Source organism: Phalacrocorax carbo, chromosome 12 (assembly GCF_963921805.1).
Source record: "Phalacrocorax carbo chromosome 12, bPhaCar2.1, whole genome shotgun sequence".
NCBI classification, from domain to species: Eukaryota; Metazoa; Chordata; class Aves; order Suliformes; family Phalacrocoracidae; genus Phalacrocorax; species Phalacrocorax carbo.
The window spans coordinates 13,949,687-13,965,848 of record NC_087524.1 but is presented as its reverse complement, the minus strand read 5'-3'; the positions used below and the strand labels follow the sequence as shown (position 1 = coordinate 13,965,848).

The window sequence follows — 16,162 nt, the reverse complement described above, 5'->3', positions numbered from 1 at the left end:
ATATTAAGAAACCACAAAGACAGCAAAATGATCTCCTGCAGAAAAGTTCATAGGAAGACTAGAGGAAATGTTTGGCTGAAAGTTAGATGAAAAGAGGCTTCAAAACATTGCAAAGGAGAACTGCGTCATGTTTAATTCCTGCTACAGAAAGAATCAAAAGCTATCTGCCTCTGTTACCATACAATACTACATTAAACGTACATCTCAGATAATTTACAAGGCTCCAAGCATCAGCTCATGATCTATGCAGAAAGCAAGATACCAGAATTTTTCTGAACTGGACAAGCTACATCTGTTTCCTTCCTAAAAATATTCCTCTAGCAACATCACGCTCGTCTTGATTTTTAACTTTTTCACAGATGTTTTTTCACACGAGTTGTCTGATAGTGTTGCTAAGGGCTCTAGAAGTAACATGTTTTTGAATGCTTCTACCAGTAATTTTTGATTTGAAGCACTGATCTTTCTAAAAGGAGTAGATTTTCATCTTTGGAACTTGCTCCCTTCCTGTACAGGTTAAATTAAGCATATTGCAACTAGCTCACAGCAGATCCATTCAAGACATAGTGAAAATTGTATTCTATACCTTAGGATAAACTCCCTTCTCTGTTTTAGCAGGTAACTTGCCTCCATTTTTATTACTTACACTGTAATCAAAGAAAAATATGTTAGTTTTGAAGTACCAAAGACAGAGAAGTAGCATTCCTAACATCTATTTGCAAATAGAGCAAAAAGGCTGAATTCATAGTATGTGGGTTTTGTCAACCCTTATTCCTCCTCCAAGAAAGTGCAGAATGGCAAATTTGTTTGTTCTCTGTGATGCAACATCTGGTGTTTTTTTCCTGATGCCATCAACAAAAAACACATTAATTTTTTTTTAATGGAGAAGAAATCTTACACTGTTGTTGTGGAATTCTGCTAACACTGTAATCCCAACCCAACTTTAGGAACTATAAAATGGCAAAAAAAATAAAGTTGCTATTTCAGTTGAATACATAAGTAATATCCAGATAACATATATGCCAGATTGACGCTGTGTCGTGTCGTCCCCCCGCCCCCATTCAGTCACTGTAGCAAAACTTGTGGGGAAAAAAACATCTCTTGTAAACTTTGATTATGGACACCTGGTTGCAGATTCACTGAACTGCAATCATCATTCCTTGTTAGAGATTGTCAGCTTAAACGCTCAGATCACTCCCCTAAACCGTTCCAAAGCCAGCCAGTCAGTTTGTACTGTGTCATAACCTAATGGTGCTTACTTTAATTGAAACAGATTAGGGAGCGATCTCTTGAGCATCTGAACTGGCATGTTGAAAAGTGATAAAACAGCTGGAGAATGGCCTGGCTGAGACAACTTCTAATTGCAGCTGTGCTCAAAGATAAAATATCCATGAAGTCCACTGAGGCTACAGTTAGATTCAAAGCATGCCCCTTCAGAGTCTGTTAAATGCAATCCCTTAACTATGCCACTGCTGGAAAGCAGAGTGTTGTTTCTCCTCCCTTCCCTATGTCATCAACAGCAGTAAGAGAGTCATGTGAGAAGCTGGTATTCTTACTGCACGCTCACATAGTTCTGACACAAGTAAAAATAATGTTTGCTTTAAGTCACACTACAGAACACCTCAAGAATTCCAACAATATCTTTCAAGTCAGCCTTCTAAAGCAGCTGAGCTGAGTTTTCTGACAAGCATGAGATAATGCAGTACTAGCCTAAGAATACTAAACATATTTTACTGTAATAGTGTCATTACATGGCCATGTAAGTTGTATTGGTACAATACAGTATAGAACAGTATATTGTACAGTATAAAATAAAGTATATTGTCTTTCTGTAAAGATTATTTAGCAGAACTTTTGACAAGCTTACTTCTGTTTAATTGGCTCACATACAACACTATGTGCTGGCCAATCTTTCTTCTGACAATCCGAAGAGCAATAGTATATTTGCTTGCATTGTGAACATCTGAGGGATCCTTAAAAAAAAAAAGTCAGATCTAAACAGCTATAGCAGAAGAGACAACATCTGGTAAGACACAGATTCTATGTATTGTTTAAAAACTGCTTTACAAGATGGTTCCGGTTCTAAGCACATGTATGTAGATATTTGTATTCACATATAGCTATCAGACATTACTGCCCTAGATGCCCCAAGTTCCTTCTATATTTAGGAAAGAAAAAACAAATTTTTTATTAAGGAGCTGCTCTCTTCTGTTTATCAGTTCCACAACTCCAACTCTGTTCTGAATAATCACTATACTTGCATCTGAGAGAAAAATATACATCCATTTTAAGATATTTCTAAGCAAACCTTCTGATGAGGTTTCAATCAAATATGTTACTCATCACAGACCACAGGGCAACAGGCACTTACCAAACAGACCACAATGATGGCAAGTCCTTACTGGAGGGGGTGGTATTAATGAACTAAAGAGACTCTTATCATAGCCAATAGAGAAAACATTTTCAGAGGAATACTGCAATTTCTTTGGCTTCTCATGAATCGAATCAGAATGCATCACCTGTAGAAGAAAAATTTTAAGTGGTTCTTACCATAAAAAGCTGCCCATTAGGGTAGAAACATCCTCATATACCAAAATGTGACAACAAAGTAAAAATTTCCAAGTTCTGGAAAGAGCAATACATGCTGACCATTTCTGCTATCTAAAAATGCTCAGAACATTTGGGGCAATTATAAAGCATCAATAACTCACCATATTTCCTTTATCAGTTGCAGCTCTCAACAGCGAATTCCCTCTACCAGTTATGCCTTCCATGGAACTTCCTAGGAGCAGAAGCATTTGCAAAGGGATCTGATTTAACAATGCTAATGCATGCCTGTGTTATGGAGTATCTGCAGAAGACACAAGGCTTTTATCAACTCCTACTATTCTGCTAACATGTTTGAGCCACTGAAGGTGCCAGGACCATGACACACTCTGGAAGTCACTTCATGTTATCACCCTGATACTAAGTTTATTCAAACCTACCATCAGTGCCGTTATTAAAGCAACAGTTTCAGAGCTCTGTGCTTATCACTCGATAGAGGTCTTCATGTCTTCCATCCATAAATTTGTTTCAATTGAAGTTGTTCAGCAGGAACAAAAAAAAACCTGTACATAATTTCCAATATCCACAGGGCAAATCAGAAAGGGCAATTTTACAGTAGCTATAACATTACAAATTTCTTTCAATACCGTTGAACATGTGGTCTATGTTAAGTTTATACTTATGCATAGTTTTGTCACATCAACAAGTATTCAGAAACAAAATATTCTGAAACAAGAGATTTCTGACTTTCCAGTGAGTGCCTAATAAGCCTTGTGGTCTTTCTGGTGAGTTTGTTCTTTATCAAACAACTCTTACACAACAAAGATTTAGCTAGGTCTGCATAGCAATATACTAGGAACTATCATTTTATAAGTGGGCAACTCATTTACCTACAAAAAATTTGTTTCAGTTGTAGACTATGCATGCCACTTTAAGCTTGTTCCACTCTGGCAGGCTTATTAGCCCAAGTTCTCCACAGAGCCAACATAAAGCTTATGCAGCCTTTCTTCCCCACCTGGAAGCAAGTTAATCTTGTAAACTTGGCCTGAACTAAAACTCTTGCCTAACATGAAATCAAACTTCGTGAACGCTCCAGACCAAAGATATCTACATACCAAGCTATCTCAGATCTCCCAGAATCGAGTCTTTTTTCCCACCCCATTTGGCATAAAAGGGAACATGGATCAGACACTACTGAGGCACTGATGATGACAATACACATTGCTGAAGGAACTCCCACTGCACGTATCTGCACCTAATTCCCCAGTACTCCAATTACCCTGTTTTTTCAATTATTTAAGGCATTCCAGCCCACACAAGTTTGGATAACTAGGAGTTAGCTGTATTTATAAGCCATATTCATGCTGACAATATTTATCAATAATCAAACATATACAGAGTTACAGAAGGACAAAGTCAAGATACCTTTGGCAAGCTTTGGACAAAGTGTCTCTTTTACTGCATTTGTGCTGCAGTTGAAACTTTCTATAATGTTTCTACACTTGGCAAAATAACATCCTGTACTGTCTGTTCACAAAAGACTGCTTTTTGTAAGACATCTCAGAAATTCAGCCTCAAAACCGAGAGCTTTTCAACAGAAAGTTGGTACCTATGATTCTGCTGCTTTAACCTCCACCTTCAACTTTCTTACCTTTGTTCTTCATGTCAAGCGGTTCCGCCATCATGTAGATGTTCGCGTCAGAGTATGACAAAAGGTGGCTGTAGGCCAAATAACTGCAAAAGCACAGATTTAAAGATTAATTCAGACAGGCACACAAATAATTTAATATTTTTAAGTCATGTTCTGAAGTTATGTTTAAGAATCAATGTTGGAAGGTTGATTCGCCACTATGTCTTTAACTTGTACTGTAAAAAGTTAAATACTTTCTGCATTAAAGAGATAAAAAACAAACACTCCAGATTAAAAATAAGTTAAAAACAAGAGTCCTCTGTGACAGGAAAGCACTGATGACCAGGACCTGAACACTCAGCTTGCTGGACTCACGAGCAACCCGTCTCTCTTTAGGGGGCCTCGCTTGAGTTTAGGTAAATTGCCCCCCCACTGCAGCAAGCTGCTCCCCGCGGTTCCTCGCGACTGGGAGCGCAGCCTTGGGCCAAGGCCCCAAGCCCCGCAACAGCAACCAGTTTCTGAGCGAGCAGAGCCATTGCCCGAGGGGAAACTCCTGCCCCGGGCTCTGCCAAGAGGAACTCTTGGCACCTGCTTTCCCAATGTTAACACACAATGTAATTATTTTGAATGAAATACTCTCTTGCTATATTTTAGGGGAGAAATCAAATTAAAATGAACTTGCAAATAAAGCAGAACAGTCTTTGGGCACACAAACTAATACTGCAATCAACCAGAAACGAGCTTTCACAACCACAACAGAGTAGTACCGGCACGTACTATTTTAATTCACGCATAGTAAAATTAAAACATCCCCCCCCCAAGCCTCCAGCCAAGGCTAGGCTTGGCTAGGCTGGGTTGGGCCGGGCCGCCAGAACCACAGCTGCCCCGGGCCGGGCCAGAACCACCGCTGCCCCGGGCCGCCTTCCTCCCTCCTCCCGGCAGCACCAGCCCCCGAGGCACCCCCTCCCCGGGCTGGGGCAGAAACACCGACCCTGGGAAGAGAGAGGCTGTGCCCCGCCGCCGGTGCCCCGGCTGCTAGCCCCGTGCTCGTCCCGCCCAGCGCGGGGACCACCCGGGGCGGGGCGGGGCGGGGGCACGTGCTGCCCGGCCGGCGGGATCCGGCGCCTGCCGCTCCCCGCTGCGCCGCCATCTTACGCGGCGGGGAGCGGCCGCGGCGCTCCGGCACGGCGTGCTCTAGGGAGAGGTGTGTAGCGGCTGCCTACCCGTGTGTGACTGACCGGCAGGTACAGGGGCCCTGCACCAGAGACCCCCGGCGGCGGGCGGGGCGGGCCCCTCCACCTCAGCCGCCAGAGGTGCACGGGCAGCATCGCTGGCACCTCCTCATCGGTGGCCGTCTCTGTCCCTGTGCCCAAGAGCTAAGGCTGTGTGGTTTTCACTTGAGCTATTGCATGGTTGCCAGAGCTCTGGCCAAAAGCATGTTAGTAACAAATCATATTACAACCGGCATGTTGCAAGAGACTGCTTTTATTTTACTACTCAAAAGCACCACTGATTTTCTCACTCTGCAGCAATAATTTGGCGAGCGACAGTGAAATATCCACGGCTGCGCTAGTAACCCTATGCATTCCTCGGGGACGCGTGTACTGCCCTGCTCTTAGTGACACAAAATGATGAAAGAATAATTAAGAGTTACAAAATACTACCTACGGAGAGCAATGAGTAGCACTGTCCTTAGCTCTTTAATTTCAGAAAACCCTACAGGTTATATTCACAATTCTGGCTGTGCCTGAGCAGCCTTGGCCTTCTCCTGACTCGGCCTGTCGGTGCTTCACAGGAGCAGGCATACTGCACCCCGGGCCAAACGGTCACCGTTCAGCAGCAGGAAAGGTCTATAGCTGCTGTCTGAAATTTCTCCAATAGATTGAAAATTCTCTCAGGACATCAGTTAGACAACCTTGTTTCATACAAGTTCAGAAAGTGGCTGTAAGGTCTATGCAAGAATGATGAAATTTGATACATCAAATTGATGCATTTGTATTTCAAAATATTTCAGTTTTGCCACACAGCCTAGAAACTACATCACTTCGTCACCCATTTCCAACCTATTCTCTGCTTTTCTTTGTCCTTTCTCCTTTTCTGTACAAGATGTTTTTCCCTTCTCTTACCTGTTATTTCTCATCCTCACAACTCTGTCTATGATGGAAAACATACCTCATCCTCAACGCTGCTGCAGTTATGCTGCTACTTAGACATGCTCTCAGGTGTTCCCAGGGCTGTGCAATTAAGCTTTCATCAAAAATAAATGAATCTAGTCTATTTTAGTGCCTGTTCTGTTGTACTTATTATTAAAATATATAAAATCAGTGGTGGATTTTAATTCTTACATGTTCTGTGGGACAGGGAATAATTATCTCTGTTCACAGAGAAGAAATTGAAGCACAGCTATTTTGCCTTTAAGTCATTTAGTGTCTGGCTGTGACAGCATTTCAGTGTAAATCTTCTGTGTTTAAGTCTAGGATCCTGTCTGCCAAACTATTGTTCTCTTCTAAGCTTTCTCAAAAGAAAAGGGAACAACACATCAAAGGTTTGCCGAGTTTTTTCTAGGTGGTTTAGATATTACGTACCAAAGTCAGGAAAGGCTTCCTGGCTCCAACGAACCTCCAGCCCTCAGCTGCAGTCTGAGTAGAAGGTGAATGTATCAGAGGCTGCTCTGAAAGCAGGAGGGGAAATTAGGATTAGGTGGGATTTCAGGAAATCCATCTGCCAAATTGCCCAGCGTTGCATATCAGAGTAGGCTGAGTTGCACATGGGAGTTTGCAGGGAGGCAGGACAATCATGATTGTACAGCCTCCATTGCCTCCCAGCCCAAATATCACTGTGCCCAAGAAGCACTAATACCAGCGAGGCATTAAGAAATACTTCTCTGTAATGCAAATCTCTCAAAAAATAAAATAAAATTTAGGCTATGCCTCTGACTTAAAATATCCACGTTTCTGGTACATTCCGCTGGATAACCCTTTTGATCCCCAAGGCCTGCTGAATTAAAACAACGCTGCCAGTCTGAACAGTCTTTAGAAATGACACTAATTAACACTATAGACTGCGCTGGAAGTATATTTGCAGGATGCAATGAAAAGGAAAATCAAGTATCCTGCTGGACGTAGAGCTTTATCAGCACATGAACTGGCACAAAGTTTTGTTAGAAGTTGCAAAGAATGATTGAGCCAGGGCAAATGTTGTTTTCATTGTTTTTGTTTTTTAAATGTCAGTTATTTGGGACTTCCCATGCCTCAGGATACTGCAACAAGAAAGGGCAGGAAACGACAGCAGTAAAATTGATTCTAGAAAGGAAAAATAACAGGTCTGGATGCAGCAGTGGAAAAAGATAAATGTGAAGGAGTGTCAGGTAACTGGGGAGAGTGCTGTTAGCACGGAGTCTGATCAGGAGCAACACCTCAGGAGCTGCAGGAGGTTGATGTGGCTTGCCAGCAATTTTTAGCAAGAGCTTTGGGCTTGCCTACATGCAGGTTCTGTAGTAACTGTACCCGTGTGTCGTTAGCTCTAATTTGTAGGATCTAAGTGCCTAGGAACTAGCTGGGACACCACTGTGCTACATGCTGAACAAAGGACAGTCCAAACAACATATAATGAAAATAGTGTTTTCCAGGTATAACTTAGTCAGAGCGCTTGTATAATCACAGTCACATGGATTTAACTATACCGTGCATAGGTCAGGCATGACAGTGGTGGCAAAGCCTTAGCACCCGGGCTGCAGCTTCAGCAGTGCTGCTGTCCCTACCTGACACTGGGGGGGAAGACGAGGCTCCTGGGTCTTTGTGGATGGTGCTCCCTGAAGGCCCCTGGCAAACTGTGCTTGCTTAGAATGACAAGGAAAGCGATTCCTAATGAAGAAAATAATAACTTTTCATGTAAGCTTGCCAGGATATGAAATGCAGGAGTCACATCAGCCCTCAATAATTAATAACAGACCAGCCCTCTGACAAATGCGGAGGAAGGAGTCAGGCAGCCTGGACTCTGCTCCCAGCTCCTCTTCAGCTGTGCCAGCCGTGGCCCTCCAGCGCCGGTGGCCCCAGAGGGGTGTGGGGTGTTCAGCACATCTGCTGTTTCAGCCACCTCGTTGTTCTCCCTTGAAGTGGAGTTGCTAACACTTTTTTAGTTGAAGGAGAAAGTATAGGATTGTAAGCCCCTCTGGTGGGCAAAGCTCTAAAACCACTATGTAGAATTAACGTCACCTGGAAATTCACCAACTACATGAACATTTACTTTTCTTTTTCTTAGATAACAAAGCATGAGCCAAAACCCAGAGCTACAATGTTTTGAAAATATGGGCCAAATTCTCCTGCTGCCTCTGCAATGCAGAGCTTGTGCCTGCAGCAGAAGAGAAGGCTGTTGTGTATGACAGTCTGTATTTCAGATGATAAGTTCTCTCACTCAGAAATTGTCTTCCTCAGCATTTGTACATGCCAGATGAGAGCTATGGCTGGCTAACAAAGAGTTACAATAATTCAGTCATTTTTAATATGAATGCAGACAGTTTGGGAAAGGGGCTCTCTCTATATCCTGTCATTATCATTCCCTAAGTATCTGTGGCTGCCTCCTGGGGTAAGATATTGTTTAGACTAAAATTTGGCCTAAGCAGAGGTATTGTAAGAGTCAGAACTCTCTGAGCATCAATGCTGGGACTAGAGCTGTGGGAAGTCCAGCTGAGTACAAAAAAAAAACTTCACCTGCCTTTAAGGAAGAAATCTGCTAATCGGGCTCGATTTTCTTAACCTGATTTCAGTCCTGCTGAAAAAAAACATCCAGAATAAGAGGGGAAAATCAGCTGAAATTCTGCCAGGTTTGGTGGGATGCACTAAGCCACATTCAGCTAACATCAGTAGGACTGCAGACAAAGTGTACAGCAAAGCAGGGACATAAATCTAAGGACTGGGGCCAGAGTACACTGGTGTCTCTGTGGTTGCCTTTAAATGACTAGAAGACCAAATAAGAAGCATTTGGGCATGGAAGTGACTGTTGCAGAGCAGCCAGGCTGTGTGAACTTTGCTGTTCTGCTGCAGAACAGGAGTAGGAGTGGCAAAGAAGCATTTCCGAAAGCAAAGCTTAGACTTGGGCTGCATGGCAGTTAGCAAGTGAGTGTTGCATGGCACTGCTTTCTGAAAATGGACAATTTTGCCCTTACCTCTGTTCCACACCTGTTTTTTAATGTATTTTTAGCAATATGGAACGCATAGCATGAGCAAAGCAATGGCTAGATTTTTTGCCTTCAAATTATTATTTGGAGGTTAAAGCTGAGCCCATGAGTTCTCTCCACGACTTATTCCAGTTTATGCTCTCACCTAAACAATGTTTTTAAAGATGGAAATGTTTTTCAGCTGGCTCCTCCACTGCTTTAGAGGTGATGGTTAGGATATTAATGTTTAATTATCTGAAGCAGTATTATCTTTCCCAAAATAATGAAAATGCGAAGGTTTATGGTTATGAGCTCTGAGTGGTGTACGGATTGATGTTCTCTAAGATCCCAGAGTTGTTTATAAGGATCTGTAAAAAGGTTTAAAGGGAGCATTTTCTAGGACCCCAAAATTTGCATTTGTGATTTTTGAAATTCCAATTACGTGGAAAGAATATGGAGAAAAATAACTTGCTTTGAAATAATGCTTCCAATTCATATTTGTAAATAAACTTATGCAGCACATTCTATTTTCAAAATCACCCAAGGTATGAACTGAAGAAATAATCGCTGGGTTTTATAGGGATAAAGCATATACTTTTATATGTATATAAAAGTAAATTAGCCAAAATAAAGGACCAATCTGATCTAACATACAAGTTAGCCCTGCCATGAGTAGGGAATTAGACTATGTACACTCCTGAGGCCCCTTCCAACCCAAATGATTTTATGATTTTTACATGCTTTTCTATTGTTATGTTTATGAAGTTCCTGCAGGAAAGGTGCCATTGCTTACTTTACCTGATCTGCTATAGTGAATGCAACTGTTCTCACTTAACAGCTTGTCTGCTAAGGTAGTTTTTTAAACTTATTTTTTATAAAATAAAATAAAATGCCACTTATGTAGTGCCCTGGATTCCAAAAAGCTTTGTGTTCCATGGAGAAATTGCTGCCCCCAGCACTGAAACATACTCCAGATCTTTGATACCCAGCGAATTTTCACACTTTTTTTTTTAATCCCATCAGAATAAGGAATGAAGTACTGGCAGGCGTTACTTGAGGCTGGGCTTTGTTTATTAACATCACTGGATTTACTCCTACATGGCATGTAGGTGCAAGGGCTTTTGACGTTGCATGTAGGGGTTGGTTCTGGAAAACCAGGAGCTGTTTCCTTAGGGAAGAGCCTTTATTAGGCATTACTTGTGCACTCATCTTGCAAAAGGGGGAGGTATATTTGTGACCGTGTCTCTAAAAATTGTTGAGGTGAAGAAGCCCTCCTACACAGCAGCTCCTCAGGGCTACGGGTCTTGGGTAACACCATGGAATGCCTGACGCGAGATCCCCCGCGCAGAAAGGCTGTAATGCATGCTTAGCTAAGGAGAGGGGAAAAAAACCCAACAACCTCCTGATTGAAATAATACTTATACAAATGCTCTAAACTACCTATGTGTGAGATTCAGCACGTTCCGCTCACGTCTCGTTCCATTCCCCTCCATCTGCCTGCTGTCGGCAGGGAGTGCGGGAGCGCCGCGGCTGGGCGAGGGAGCGGGGCCGGCTGGTGCGGGCTGCGCCCGGGTACCTGCGGGGGTGGCCATGTCCCAGCCCCCCTGGGCCGCCGGCTCCAGCGCCTGACCGCTCCCACGGCCAACGCGCAGGGAACTAACTCAGAGGAAGCGTCCCCGGCCCGGCAGCTGAGCTGAGCGGCCGCTCGCCCCGCGGCCCGCTCGGCACGGCAGCGCCGCAGGAGCCGGCCGGCGGCGTCCCGCAGCGGTGCGGTGCGGAGACCCAGCCCGGGGACCGCCTCCGCCGGGCGCCGCCCGTCCCCGCCCGCTGCGGGCAGGCCGCCGGCCGGGCCAGGCCCCCGCCCCGCCCCGCTCCGGCCCGGAGCGCCGCCTGCCGCCGCCATCTTTGTTGATGTGTCAGCTCGCCGGGACGGCGGCGGCTGGCGGGGTGTACCGCAGCGCACCGCACCGCAGCGCACCGCACCGCCGCCATGGGGGAGCTGCCGCCTTCCCTGCTGCGCCCGTAGCCAGCGGGTGAGGGGCCGCGCCGGGGGGCGGGGGGGCGGGTGCTGCCGGGCCCCCTGAGGGGGCGGCCGGGGCGAGCGGGACGGCACGGCACGGCACGGCACGGCTCTGCCCGGCGGGCGCGGGGAGGGGGCGGCGGTGCCGGTGAGCCCCTTCGGCCGCCTCCCGCGGCGCGGCGGAGCCGGCGGGCGAAGAACCGCGGCGGCCTGGCGGCGGCGGCGGCGGAGGGAGGGAGGGAGGCGTCCCCCGGGAGCCGCTGCGGGGGGACCCGCGCGCGCGGCGGGGGCGCCTGGCTGGCCGGTCCGTGGGTGAGGCTCGGGCCCCGCCGGAGGAGGGGCGTGGGGGCCGCGGGGCGAAGTCCCGCCTTGGCAGCGCCGCCTGAGTCGGGACCTCCGAGCGGGCAGCCCTAGCTCCTGGGCTGGCTCGTAGCCTCTTTGTTCCTTGGCAGCTTTCTCCGCGCTGTTAACGAGGTGGTTCTGGTTCGCTGGTCGCGTGTCTGTTTCGCTATATGGTTAAATAATATAGATAATAAAACCCAGCAACCGTTACACCAGCATGAAGGTTATATTGTAGAGCCGGCCGCAGTGTTCCGGTAGAGTACGTGTCCTTGTTTTTGCAGATGGTATTTGCAAAAGCCGCTTGCCCTTCTGGGTTTGAAAGCAACTTCAGCCAGATTATTGTGGTGTAGGCTTGCGGATTTTCGTTCTTGTCCTGGAAAATAGCCTGCACAGGTCAGTCTGATACATGTATGCTTCCAGTGAGACTCTGTGCAGACCGGGAGAGGATCTCTTGCGGAATTGAAATCTGTGTGTAAGATGAGAAATACGGTAGTCTGGCTTTAGTGTTGGTTTGCTTTAGCTTCTTGTAAAATTCCTTTTCAGAAGTTAAAATGTTGCAAGCAGAATACACTAAAACACCACATGTGACCAGTGTCCCAGTATGTTCTGTTGTATAAGGAAATTGAAACAGCGTGAGGCACAGCTTCATTTTTATATTGACAAGGAAATGTAATCATTGGCTGCTATGAATGGTTATATTGCTATTGACTTTAGGAGTAGGTGGTTAAGCTCTAGAAGTGTGAGAAACTGAAAGTCTAAAGATGTTTCAAGAGACTGTCCATTTTAAACGTCATCCTTTTTATGGAAAAAGAAAAAGACAAGTAAACTTGTTCTGTATTGCCTTTGAGTCCATCTTTTCTTTTTCTGAAATTCTTCAGTCATCTGTTTTTTACTTGGCTTTAAAACAGTATTTTCTGTTGTTTTATAAGACTTGATTTGGGGTTGTTGACAGATATTTGTTCGTATTGTCAGGTTCACTCTTTCAAAGTGTTGAGCAAAGGACTGAAGAACTAAATGCAGAGAGTGGTTTCTTTGGTCCTAATGAGCAGGTATGTTGCTTATCACTACTTAAGGCTAATGTTGAATTTCCTGAAGCTGGCTTTTTAAAAAGAGCTATGGAAAAAAGCGTTTTTCTGGATTTAGTAGTATTATTAGGCAGGAGAAATGTTAAATGTTAAATCAGTAGTCTGCAACTTTTGTTAACGAGTGGGCTCTGGTAGACAATATCCTGTACTTCGTTCTAGGTTGGCTTGTTCTGAATTTATTCTCCTGTTGCCAAAAACAATATTGGAAAGCCTTATGGATAATTCTCATCTTCAAGTCATAGACCAAGACCCTGCTGCTTCAAATTATTGAGGGGGGTGGTGGGAAAATCTCATCAGAAACAAATCAGCATCAGAAGAGAGGAGAAAATTGTGACCCTAATTTCAAGAAGTATATGGAATACTGATTATTATTTTTTTAATGTAATAATATTGTATAAAGTACTGCCTCTTATATTAATTAGTAGAAGTCAGTCCTCTGTAGAGGTTAGAGTTGACTCATTCAGATCCTTAAAGGATTGAAAATTTTTGCTTGCTTGTTTCCAGGGATTCTGGAGAAACTCAGTAGGAAAATCAGGTTTGAGAACAGTAGAGCCTTACCATCCTCATGAATGGTGTTTTTCAGTATGCAGTGGTCACGCAGACAGTAGAGCCATGGTTGGAATTTTACAACCCTCTTGTGTGTTCTGGAAACAACATTTGGAAACAGCCATGACAGCAAACATGCCGGCATCTTCAATGCCAAGTATGCTAAGATTTATGCTGTATCTTATGAATACCATGACACTACAGTTTTGTAAGACAGTCTGCCAGCGCTCTAACTTTTATAGTGTGAATTAGAGTTATGACGTAGTAATAGGTGGAGAAGGCATGTCATAGAACGTATGCTTTGTCCAGGTTGTGAACTCTATCACAAATTTTATTTCTTTTCCTCCCTTGAAACATTCTTCTTTGCACAGGTGATGATGTCAGTGTCAGAACATGAACGCAAACAGGGTAGTGGTAGTGACTAAGTGGCTGGTACTAGCCTTGTTGTAAGCAGAGTTGAAGGCATGATGCTAAAATCCTGAAAGGTTACAGTAGTGCTGTTGCTGATACTGCGTTGGTTGCTGAGTGGTGTAGGTGAGACTAGTTTTCTTTTCTTAGATGAGTAAGAGTTGTTCTGTGCTGAAGGCACTCTACTAACAGAGGGTTACAAGTCTGTGTGTAAACCCATAAGCATCCAAGTCTTGTTTGACGTTCACAGTAAAAGGACACTGCTGCTAGTATATTGTTTTCCCCTGAGACAGGAGCTTCAACCTTGGGATTAGTATGACAAAAAGTAACACACTTGAGGTGTACCCCATGACTTGTGTTGTGATAGGAAGAAATCCAGTCCCACTTGTTAAACCTTAACTAATTAACTTTACTTTGGAGTTGTGCTGTTACTTGTCTCCATATGTGGCGTTAATATGACCATAATATTAACCACTTACGTGAGATTGGTAGAAAACCTAGTGATGCCTTGAAGGAATTCATACAATATTGCTCAACTCTCTGACTTGTGACATCAGCAAAGATAAAGTTTGAGTAAACCTTGTCTTCTAAAGTACTTGACTCATGTTAGAAGAATTGATAGTAATGCTGGGCTTTGCACCTTGGCACTGTATGCAGTCTTTGTTCATATAAATTCAGATTAAAAAAAGGAAAATAATTGAGATTAAGTATTAAACTGATGAAAGCAAGGAAATCCTGAATCTACCCACTGTGTATACTCACCCTTCCATTCCCCTGCCTTCAGGCGTCTGCATCAGAGCAAGTCTGTGTGTGCGCTGAATCAGGGAGCTGTGTCAAGTTATGCCTGGGCTGGAGGACTCGGTGTCCCAGTACACAGCCAGCTTTGCCACTTGTGCTGTGGGTCACGGTTGTTCTGTCTGTATTGCAGTCCTCTATGGAGGGACCACGTTACATTACATCTTCCTTCTCAGCAGTACTGGGTGATATCCCAATAATCTTTTCTCTAAATTAGAGCAGTATCTTTTATTCGGTCTTGGGCAAAAGTGAATTAATATTGGGAGATCTAGCGTAGGTGGGATTTAATTGTTTTGTTTCTCATATGTGCGATCTGTCAATACAGGAAGGCCATCAGTGATGAGATCTCATGGCCACCTGCTGTCTGTTCTGTATGGAATACAGGCAGTGGTGATTGGCTTCATCTCAAGCTTGGGTTTTTTCTGACTTTTTTAGGTGTTGCGATGCTTTTCAGTCCAGTTAATCTCCTTTCATTGTGTTTCATCACTTCTAAACTTGGGTGGCTTGCTGCTCTGATTACCTCTGCATGTGGAGATGTAACCAAAGGCATTTCAAACAGTCCTTCTGGCTTCATGTTTATACATCTCACAATAGATTATGTAAAATATCTGGCTTTGTGGGCCTTTCTGTCCCGGTCCTTTTCAATTTAGTTGAAAGCTTTGGTTTGTCCCTCTATACAGGCGGTATACAGTAGAGGTGCTTTTCATATCTTGTCATGTAGAACAGAACTTCTTTAGCTGAATCCTCATTTCTTTATAAACTTCAGTTGAAACAGAGTTATTTCTAGGATGACTTGAGTTTCCCTCTTTTGCAGTGTTACCTGGTGGTGTAATGCTTAGTTTGGGAAGGACATTTGTGATGGAGTTCTTATGAGAGATGTCATACAAAATCAGGTAAGTTAGGTATTAATTGGAAATGACAGGAAATTTGTTTTGCTAGTAATTGTGATGAGCAGCAGGCAGTAGTTGAGGATATTTTGCTTTAGAAAAAGAAACAAAAATCCTCACCCAGCAGGTGAAGTAGGAAGGCGTGTTTGGTCTGTTCGGATTAGTTTAGGTGAAAGTATTATTAGGATTACGCTACAGCTAACTGCTAACACAAATTGTAAGATTTCTCTTCCATTTTATTTTTAGTCTTATTGTTGTGTAAAATCTTTAGCAAGAGTTCTGGTGTAATAACAGGTTGGCACTGACTTGGAAAAGCATTTTAGCTTGCGCAAATAATCATTATTGTTTAGTAAAGATATGGAGAGTTCTTGAAGAGATGCTTCTTGGGTTTTACAATGAACCGCACAACTATTAGAAGAAAACAACGTTGTCATACCACCAAAGCAATTATTTCTTTAGGACTCTTGTTGGACTGTCATTGTACATATGCACGTAAGCTATCCTACAGCTTCGTCTCTTAGGCGAGTGTAATAGGTTGGAAATTAAACCTGAATTGAAATGAAGTGGCCGTTCCTGTGATTCTAAGAGTTGTCTGGTTAATGGTTACACTAACATCTTTGTCTTAGGATAATCATTTAAAGATAATAGAAAGTATTATTATTCTGTTGTGATTCTTCTAAGATTTTGTTTCTAATAGAATATTTTGTAGCATAATATTTAAAGGAGGGGAATAGTCCTTTGTAGAACAAA

At 43.7% G+C, this 16,162-nt stretch overlaps 2 protein-coding genes across 5 annotated transcripts in view; one reads left to right on the top strand and one right to left on the bottom strand.

Annotated features, from left to right (window-relative positions):
• TDRD1 (tudor domain containing 1) overlaps positions 1-11,232 on the bottom strand; it is a 31,799-nt gene extending 20,567 nt beyond the window's left edge. Inside the window, exons 1-6 of the mRNA XM_064464479.1 lie at positions 10,991-11,232; positions 4,196-4,278; positions 2,709-2,779; positions 2,369-2,516; positions 1,865-1,970; positions 584-644 (exon numbers count right to left, since the gene is read on the bottom strand). Of these exons, the coding sequence (XP_064320549.1) occupies positions 584-644; positions 1,865-1,970; positions 2,369-2,516; positions 2,709-2,779; positions 4,196-4,278; positions 10,991-11,232 (711 nt within the window). The remainder of the gene's footprint in view (positions 1-583; positions 645-1,864; positions 1,971-2,368; positions 2,517-2,708; positions 2,780-4,195; positions 4,279-10,990) is intronic.
• CCDC186 (coiled-coil domain containing 186) overlaps positions 11,192-16,162 on the top strand; it is a 39,064-nt gene continuing 34,093 nt past the window's right edge. For 3 of the 4 annotated variants that reach the window (XM_064464206.1, XM_064464203.1, XM_064464207.1), the window contains exon 1: positions 11,192-11,362. The gene's annotated coding sequence lies outside the window, so the exon portion shown is untranslated. The remainder of the gene's footprint in view (positions 11,363-16,162) is intronic. The other variant, XM_064464204.1, reaches the window with a different exon arrangement.